At 41.5% G+C, this 10,000-nt stretch overlaps 1 protein-coding gene across 4 annotated transcripts in view; it reads right to left on the bottom strand.

Annotated features, from left to right (window-relative positions):
- The window catches only part of LOC109999859 (uncharacterized), a 44,591-nt gene that overhangs the window by 15,119 nt on the left and 19,472 nt on the right, over nucleotides 1-10,000 (bottom strand). For 2 of the 4 annotated variants that reach the window (XM_065963990.1, XM_065963991.1), the window contains exons 2-4: nucleotides 9,898-10,000; nucleotides 9,477-9,740; nucleotides 9,274-9,336 (exon numbers count right to left, since the gene is read on the bottom strand). The exon at nucleotides 9,898-10,000 is cut by the window's right edge. In XM_065963990.1, the coding sequence (XP_065820062.1) occupies nucleotides 9,274-9,336; nucleotides 9,477-9,740; nucleotides 9,898-10,000 (430 nt within the window). The remainder of the gene's footprint in view (nucleotides 1-9,273; nucleotides 9,337-9,476; nucleotides 9,741-9,897) is intronic. The other 2 variants (XM_065963988.1, XM_065963989.1) reach the window with 1 other exon arrangement.

Here is a 10,000-nt window from a genome sequence, read left to right as displayed (position 1 = left end):
ACAAGGTCAATCTGACACCCACAGGTAAATATCACAAGACAAACCACAGGAAACAGACATAGACGGAACGAAACACTAAAGTTGAATACTTTGCCTGCACATACATATAAATTCACACTAAACACCTTAACATGCAAACATAATCTCATGCATATACATAACTAAATGCGTACAGATACATACTCATGCATACATGATATACGGATGAGCTCATTATATATGTATGAATGAAACATGCTTGAGCAGAGTGTTTATCTATCTCACATCAGTGGCAGCTCTGAATGATCTGGCTTCTGTGGTCAGAGTCACTGCAGGGCAGGAAGTGTAACTAGTCAAGCTTGTGAAGTTTCTCAACTCCAAGTAACAGAGGAACACCTTTTTGATTCAACGATAATCTTTTTATAAATATACATATTATTAATCTACATTATCAATTCAAACATCAACGTAGAATCAATTGAACTAATAAACAAAACTCTTTCAAACCTGTAGCCTGCCACCTCCTCTACTAGTCCAACACACCTCAGGGAGGCTGGACAGTGAGCACTGGCGTCCCACAGCTACAACCCTTCACACTACCTCTCACCACCCTCCACTCACAGAACTCTTTCCTACCCTACTGCATGGCCCTCATAGCCCAAACAGAGTTGCCACGCTCCTCAAATCTAGGCCACTCAAGCGTTCTCGCGCCATTGATGAGCGGAGGTATGTTTTGATGAGTGACGGGTGACGTGCTGGGTGAGGCTGCTTCAGTAGACATGGTGCTTGATGGCCCTGGTGACGTGCTGGTTGGGGCTGCTTCAGTAGACATGCTGCTTGATGGCCCTGGTGACGTGCTGGGTGAGGCTGCTTCAGTAGACATGGTGCTTGATGGCCCTGGTGACGTGCTGGGTGAGGCTGCTTCAGTAGACATGGTGCTTGATGGCCCTGGTGACGTGCTGGGTGAGGCTGCTTCAGTAGACATGCTGCTTGATGGCCCTGGTGACGTGCTGGGTGAGGCTGAGGCTGCTTCAGTAGACATGGTGCTTGATGGCCCTGGTGACGTGCTGGGTGAGGCTGCTTCAGTAGACATGGTGCTTGATGGCCCTGGTGACGTGCTGGTTGGGGCTGCTTCAGTAGACATGCTGCTTGATGGCCCTGGTGACGTGCTGGGTGAGGCTGCTTCAGTAGACATGGTGCTTGATGGCCCTGGTGATGTCCTGGGTGAGGCTGCTTCAGTAGACATGGTGCTTGATGGCCCTGGTGACGTGCTGGGTGAGGCTGCTTCAGTAGACATGGTGCTTGATGGCCCTGGTGACGTGCTGGTTGAGGCTGCTTCAGTAGACATGGTGCTTGATGGCCCTGGTGACGTGCTGGTTGGGGCTGCTTCAGTAGACATGGTGCTTGATGGCCCTGGTGACGTGTTGGTTGGGGCTGCTTCAGTAGACATGGTGCTTGATGGCCCTGGTGACGTGCTGGTTGGGGCTGCTTCAGTAGACATGGTGCTTGATGGCCCTGGTGACGTGTTGGTTGGGGCTGCTTCAGTAGACATGGTGCTTGATGGCCCTGGTGACATGCTGGTTGGGGCTGCTTCAGTAGACATGGTGCTTGATGGCTCCGTGTCACCCTTAGTAACAAACTTCAGCATTGACCCTGTTATGACAAGAAATCCATCATACAAGCAGATTATTAAGATTTGTTTTGGTCTTAATGGTAAATTACACAATGAAATGAATGTAAATACTAGCCTCACAAAGATTAAAATGCAATTAATGCAAATACGACTACAACTAATAATAATATTCATTATGATTTGATTTGATGATATTTCTATATTTAAATATTTTTATATACTTATTTTTATACTTCAGTTCTATATTCCTACTCTGCTGTTTGCTGCTGCAACGCTTTAACTGTCTCCATTGTGGGTCAAATAAAAGATTATCTTAATTTATCTTATTTTATCTAATCTTATATGACTGTTATGAATTAAATTCACCAAGAGATGGCGACATTTTACCTCCATGAAAATAGCCCAAAACTTCTATTGATAGCATAGATTGATAGGCTATAAACCTGAGCCAACATACGACCACCAACTGGTCAGTTAACCACTCCTTCTTCAACAGAGGTGAATTAATGCAGTTAACAAGACATTCAATAAATGATAATCAGGGCCGCTGGAACATTTAATCTCCAGTCCACATGTAGACAGAATGATCCTCTCTTCTGTCTCATGATTAGCAGAATAGCAGCTGGGGTGTTTATGCCTGAAAGTTTTTATTTTTTATTTCAACAACATACCTTCAAGTGAAGCACGGGCCTCCTCTGGTTTTGACTTTTTCTTTCTTTTGCTTGCTCCCGATTCATATTGTTGTTTGGAGGCCATCTCTCCACCTGCATCCAACTGCCTGTCTGACCGCTGATTGGTCAGATGCTGCGTGCGGTGTCAGATTACTCGTCTGTTTTTTTTTCTCTCCTGCCTCGGGCTGACTTGGTGCTCTACGCGCCTCACAGCAGCGATGCGCATCCTTTGCGCATTTGCAGAGAATGCGTCCCCTTGCGCAAAATGGGGCCCCCCATGGATCGTGGGGCCCCCCATGGATCGTGGGGCCCTACGCACAGCGCGTGTTCTGCGTGTAGGGAGTGGCGGCGCCGTACGTGAGTGTATGTTCAATCTCTCTCCATCAAACTGCTTAAACGAGTCATCAGAGGAAACTGACTTTAAACACCTGATGAGTCATTATTAACCGAGTTACCTGAGAGGGATCTTTATTTTTAAATAATCTTTATTTGTAATAGTTTCTAACAGTGTTCAGAGCTGTAATGGAGAGGTTACAGACGTTTACATAAACTCTGAGTTATCAGCTGATTTAGAATAACACATGTAAAGTCACCTGGATGATATTAAAACCTTTTGTCTTCATACCTGAGTGTAAATAATGATGAGTGGGGCGAGACGACGTGTTATATCGAGATAGAGAACTTTTTATTTTGACATTTATTTTTCAGTAAGAGGATTTGGTGTAGTGTTCCTTCGTTTAGAGACATTTTCACCAACATATTTATGAGACGTGACAGTTGAAACGTTGTTAATACGTTAGTGAATGAATGTGTGAAGAATCTGTTAACAGACGATCGCTGCCTTAAAGCCAGCAGGAACACGACAGAGGTCCCACAATTTACCACTTTAATCCCCTCTAGTTTCAGTCCAAACACACACAGCTCTTCTTTTACCCTCCTTTGTCCTTTGGAAATGAAAACCTGATACTAAATTGTGTTTTTAAAATAGTTTGACGTAGAAAAAGCTTCGCAATCGCGTTAAATCGCACGGCTAGCAGTGTTTTCTAATCTACCGCCGATACAAACGGGGGCGTGGTCACTCTGGCGAGCCGGAAGTGACGTTCGTCTGCTGTTATGAATATGTGCTGATATCACTAGATTTATTCACCAGTCAAATAGCATTTTGTTTGGGTATCATTGTGTTACACTAGCAGTTCTCTTTCACCAGCAGAGGGCGCTATATGGATTACAACAAGCATCATCACTCTGCAGAGGGTCAAGCGGTGACGCATGAACATGTTCAGTTACTTTCCATTTGAGTGAGCATCTTGTCTGCATTATATATGTTTTCCACAAGTGTTTGATAACTGCATTTGAGGGATACATGTTAAAATGTGTATGTATCTATCTATCTATACCGATCAAACATAGATTCAAGAAATATATCGGCTGATATTTCGATATGTGATTTTTTCTTCTCTCCCAATAACGGTATTGGTATGGTCCCCTTAAAATCCATATCGGTCGGGCCCTACTTAACACATGAGAGAAAACACTGCACTGTTAAATTAAAACCATGAAACTTTTAGTTTTAATGGAGACACTCACTCAATTAATTACATTTGAACATCAGGAACAGAACAGGTTTTATTGGCAAGTACATTTACACATACCAAGAGTTTGACTTTGGTGTTTTGGTGCAAAATACTGTACACAGAAATAGAGCTAAAATAGTAAAAGGTTATAAAAACAGCAGTGCTCCCACTGGCAGGGGACTTAAATAGAAAAAAGATAAAAAGATAAAAAGCAATAAAAAAATATATATGACGGAATATAAAGAAGACAAAATGTAAAGAAAATGCAGCGATGGAGCTGTACAGTTTTGCAGGTATGTTCATGATTTACAGAGCAAATATTTTACAGTATGAACATCCAACCAGTGTGTTAATGTCACATAAAATCTGAATTAGCTTTCACATCACTGTTATGTTCTCTGACTGTGGGGCTGGACAAGAGTCTCTGTGTGCGTGTGTATGCTGTGGGTATGTGTGTGTGTTACGTGTGTGTGTGTGTGTGTGTGTGTGTGTGTGTGGGTCTGTTGGGGGTCATTAATGAGGCTTGCAGAAGAAACAAGACTGGTGACCATAACTGTTTTTAAATCATACAAATAAAAGTGGTATAGTTTCTTTTGTGTGGTTACAAAAATTGATGACAAAGCTTTTCCTTAAAATAAATGTTTGAAATCTCAAAGCCCTGACACACCAAGCAGACGGCAAAGAACTAGTGACGATGAAGGCAGCCTGTGGCGTCTCCTCACGTCTTGGCCAAAAAGTTGCACTTGAACACAACGCAAAGACTACAGTATACAGCCAACCACCACGTATGTTCTGCACGTGAGAGGAAATAACTCTTCATGCCAGCAGGGGGCGGTAGTCCCTTGTTATGATAAGAAAAGACGCTGTCGCTCACCACTCGTATTATAGGTCGTCTATTAATGGAGAATAATGTCTGATAAAAAGTTGAAGATGGCGCTGGCGTTGTCAGCTCTTGGTCTTTTAGTGGAAAAAGAAAAGAAGAGGAGGAGGAGACAAATAAGGAGAAACCGCACTAATGGGTGAAAGCATGGAGACTACAGAGACATGCTCAAGAGGCTTTACTGAACCTGAGAGAGCTGGAGAGAAATGAAACCTCCCAACAGCCAATAAGAGAAATTCCCCACAGCGACTGCAATTCAATATTTCGAATCGGCCAAAAAAAGGCCGACATGGGGCCGATGGGTGGTGACAGAGCTGGACACACTGCAAAAACTAGGGCGACAACCGCTCACTGATGGCCGATGATCTCCTTGGTGTGTCACAGCTTTTTTTTTTAAAAAGCAAACGGTTAAACTGGAAGAAAATTCTTAAAATGAAAAAGCATGAAAAGTATGTTTCATGTTGAACACTTTTTAAGATGTTACAGGTCCTGATGTTGTCGCTCATTGGTTTCCTATCGAGGCATCATGGCCTCCAGAGTTTTCATAGACGACTGACCCATCGTCTTCGTCTTCATCTTCATCGTTTTGCACCTTCGGAAAAAAAAAACTACATTATCTGATCAAATGATAATATATTCTCAGTTTTCCTGCAGCCTTTTAGGATTAAGAACAGCTTTACTCTATTTAAAGAACAGCAGTGAACCTTTGAACAGCACAAAAACAAACGGCTGATTATTCAGTTGTTAAACTCACAGCATTGGGATCCGTCTGAGGTTTGTTCTCTGTAGAGACAAAAGAGTTCATATTGAAAATCCAGGTTCAACAAATATTCAAATGAATAAAAAAATGACATTTGAAAAGTTCCTCACCTTTAGTCCATGACCATATGTTGACTGCCACAACGATGATGATGAGTGCAGCTAACAGCACACAGAAAATAATGAACCTGAGCAAACCTGTAAAAGAGACTGAAAACACAGAACGCATTAAGCTGCAGTGTTTGTTCAAAATGATTAATTAAAAAAGAAGCAGCTTGTACTTTTTAAAACTTGAATATCTCTAAATGCAGCAAAGAGTTGATCTGACATTTGTATTTTTGTAGACTTCATGAGGAGGTACAGACAGATATTTAAATAGTCAGCACAATAGAATAGACTGTGAATATCATTGGGCGAAGCCTGAGTGGTGTCATCCATCCGCTACTGCAGGGGCATGTTGGAAATCCTGTCTCAGCCTAACTTTCAGTCAACCTAATGACAGGCTGAGAGCTGGAGCTGAGGCATGTTTATTTTTGCTGTAATGCTTTGATTGGCTGTGTGTGTGACATCTGGGCCTCTTGTAGCCTCTAGTGATCACTCGACTATCTGCAGGATTTTGCACTTCTGCATTGACTTCATTTTTCAACATCGCAATTGATCCAAACCCACCTCATCAAGCTTGCTTTTCATTGCTAATGTGAGAAATTCTGTTTATTTGATGGATTGCCCCTTGAGATGAACCATCCCGTTTTCGAGGGGGTCCAACACAAAAACAAAAACACAACATTACAGTGTGATACAGACAGTCAAGCACAAAATACACAAATAAACATAAAGGCTCTCAAACACCCATCCGCCCACGTATCCCTCCCGCAAAGCCACAGCACCCACACAAAGTCATCAGAGGTAGATGCACATAGTGACATATGCAATCAAGATATTAGAGGGGTAAGAAGACATTACCATTAGAAGCTGCAACATGGTTTTGTGAGAAAAGGTAGCAGTGACTTTTTAAAAATGTGTAGTGAATTTATTGTTCTGATGTTTGTCGGTGGATTGTTCCAGTCAGAGGGAGCTTTGTAGTTGAATGCTCGTCTGCCGATTTCTTTATTGGGTTTGGGAACAAGAATCGAATCGAATCTGGGTAGTGATGTTTTTGTTTGACTTATTTTGAATTTTACTGTGCACATTTTCTGAGAGATTTTTTTTTTGTAGAAGTCTGATTTAGCGTTACGTGTTTTTGTCTTGCATAAGTTTCTTAAGGATCTGTAGTTGTGGCAGTCAGGGTCCTTGGTTTTTCTGTATATCTTCCAGGTTTTATCCCGTTGTTTGAACAGACTAATCAGATCAGAACTGATCCAAGGCAAATGTCTTCCTTTGACCCTGACTTCCCTCCAGGGGGCATGTTTATCAAGAACTCGTGTGAGTTCAGAATGAAAATAATCCCAGCCATCTTCAGCATTGGGTATAAATTGAAACCTGTCCCAGTTTATTTTGACCAAGTCATATATAAAGTTATCTCAATGAATGTTCTTGCATTGTCTAAATCTAATGTATTTTGGAGGAAGACTGGGGGTTTTAATCTTCCACAAACAAAATATAGCTGAGTGGTCACTAAAACAATCAGAGTACCAGATTTAATAATTCTGCCAGGATGAGTGACAAGGATCCAGTCTAATAATGACTTCGACTTAGGGTCCTGAACTCTGGTAGGCTCGTTGATCAGCTGGATTAAATTTATACTGTTCAGCAAGTTTTTATCACGTGAAGAAGAGCGGTCTAGCCAGTTGCTGTTGAAGACGCCTAGGAAAATCATTTCACACGGATGTTCAAATGAAGTAAGGGCAGATACTATGCATTTGGTTGACTCGGGATGAACAGGTGGGGGTCTGTATATACTTCCGATAATGAGATGTCTTAACTTAACAAAAAGACATTCAAAGAATGAATGGGGTACTTTAGGAGTGGCAGGTTCAGACACAAAATGAAAAGAAACATATATATAGCCACAGCTCCTCCTCTTGTGCCCCTGTCAGCTCTATATAACATATAATTATCAAGTTCAACTTCATTGTCACAAATTTTGCTGTGCAGCCATGTTTCTGAAAAGGTAAGAACATCAGGTTTGTGCTGGGCGACCCAGACTCCATTTTTGGAAGAAGGCTCCTGATATTCAAGTGTATAATTCTTATGCCTTTAGCTTTATCAATTATATATCAGATTGAAAGTGATAATGGGGTGGAGTGGGATGGGGGACGAGTCTGGGAGAGAGAGCAGGAGAGACACATACACAAGACAAGAAACAGAACAAAATAAAGCGAATAAAATAAAACAAAAACAAAAAAGCTGCATTTTGGAACAAGACTAGCAGCTCAGTCTGCATAGCTCATAGAGAGAGGGTACAGAAACAAACAAGAGGTCCGGAAATGAGCAAGAGAGTGATAAATTAGGGGGGGCGTGGCCTAAACTGAGGCATCAAGAAAACAAAGAGACTGCATCCGGCTACAAAACGTTCCAGAAATAACTTTGGATGCATTCATTATTTTATGTTATCTTCATTTTACTTATAAGTCTTCGTAACTACGGTGGTTTGACAGTTGCACATACATTTTCTTTAACTCATCGTTTATCTTCTCTGAGCCCGGCTACGTTACGTTTTGCGACAGCTGCAACTCAGTTGAGTTTGCGACACTGTTTACGGCAAACAAACTAGTCATGCTTTTGACAGCAAGACTTGGTGAGCAAGTATCAACTTGTTGACAACTTTAAAAGTTGTTGCACAAACAGAACACAAATACAGGCATTAAAATGATAGGAAACCGAATCAGTCAGCATATCGTTCAGGCCAGATGAATAATGTACTGAGAGTATAGAAGATCAGGAGAGAGCAAAAGGCGTCTGTCAGAGAGAAGTGTTCAGGTTAGCATTCATGCTATGGGGAGTTAGCGTCGCCGAAGAAAGCCTCAGCCTCTTCGGGGGAGCGAAAAAGTTTTGTCTTAACATCATGGAACACTTTCAGCGAGCAGGGGAAAATCATGGAGTATTTGAAGTCCAGGTCCCGCAGCCTTTTCTTAATCGTATCAAACTGTCTGCGTTTCTGGACAAGAGCAGCACTGAAGTCCGGGTAGATGTGCACTCGAGTGTAGATACGGAGCTTTCTATTTTGTTAAGGCTGGCTTTAATAGTTTCACCTTTTAAATCCATGTGTGATATCATATCGAGCTTAATTTGCTGCATCCCTTCTCAGATAGTTTGAGAGGAGACAGGTTCTTGAGCCATTGTGAGGCCTGTCTCCATGACCTCTCACAGTGAGTAGATTGTTTGTCTTGTGAGTTTGGTGAAAAAAGTTGCTCCTGATCAGGTTTCAGAGATGTCACAAGTTGCTGTGATTGTTGTCAAGATATTTAAGTTTCAAATATGTCTCAGAAGGACCTCAATGGAGAAATGTTTGAGCCAGCAGACTGCAGCTTGTTAGAGACACTCACACCACGGCAGCCATCTTTTAATCTTGCCTTTTGTGACATTGTTTTAAAGTTTTTGTTTCCTCTGTAGAAAAATGTAGCCTACTTGACTTGTCATTTGATTCCCTAGTTTGACCAATGTCCAATCTGTTGGAGGAGGCGTAGTTTATGACCTATACTGCAGCCAGTCAGCAGAGTGAGCCTCAAGCGCAAGTGAATTTTCAGAATGTCTCCAACAACAGCTATATTTTTTTAGTTAAATTCCTTTTTTTCAGGCGTCATGAGGAAGAAGAGATATAAGAAGTTTCATTTTTACCTGGATTTGTCAGAGTTTCCTCGTTTGTTTTTTCCTTTCCCTCTGATGATGTGCCTCCTTTTCCTTTTGATTAATATCATGTAAAAAAACAAAACAGAAGAAATGAGGTTAAATACTATAAACATATTGAAATAGAGTAAATGAGTAAATTGGAAAGTATGATGTAATCTTTGAACAGAAGATTAATCTAATAAGACCATTACCTGTTTCCTCATGCGAGGACTGATGTGTGACATTAAGTCTCAGTGTTTGTCCACTCCTAACATCTGTCACCTTACAATACAGGGACTCATCAAGGTTTGACTTCTGATCAGGAAGAGGAGATGGTAATGACACGTCGGCTGAACAGGTGTGCTGTGTTGTCTCTGTGTCTTTCATATGACCTTTATACAGCCACTCTACTGAGTGCCAACACCCAGAATATGTCAACACATAGCAGATAAAGAAGACGGGACCATGAGACTCAACTGGTGAAAATGAGAGAGAAAGAAAAGAGGAGTTAATTTAACATTTTCACTGTAATCATAAATATTCTGTGGATTACTCTAGCTAGACGTTGTTCATAAATATTGTCATGTTTCAGTATATTGTTTGATCAGAAAACATTTGTTTGTCAGTACTTACCATCAATAACAGACAGAAAAACTTTAGCATCTGGACCATGTTGTTCTCCTGATCTGAACTGTCTGCAGGTGTAACGACCAACATCCTGAGGTGTGACATTTTT

The sequence above is a fragment of the Labrus bergylta genome, chromosome 15, assembly GCF_963930695.1.
Source record: "Labrus bergylta chromosome 15, fLabBer1.1, whole genome shotgun sequence".
Classification (NCBI taxonomy): domain Eukaryota; kingdom Metazoa; phylum Chordata; class Actinopteri; order Labriformes; family Labridae; genus Labrus; species Labrus bergylta.
This window is presented reverse-complemented; position numbering and strand designations above follow the sequence as displayed.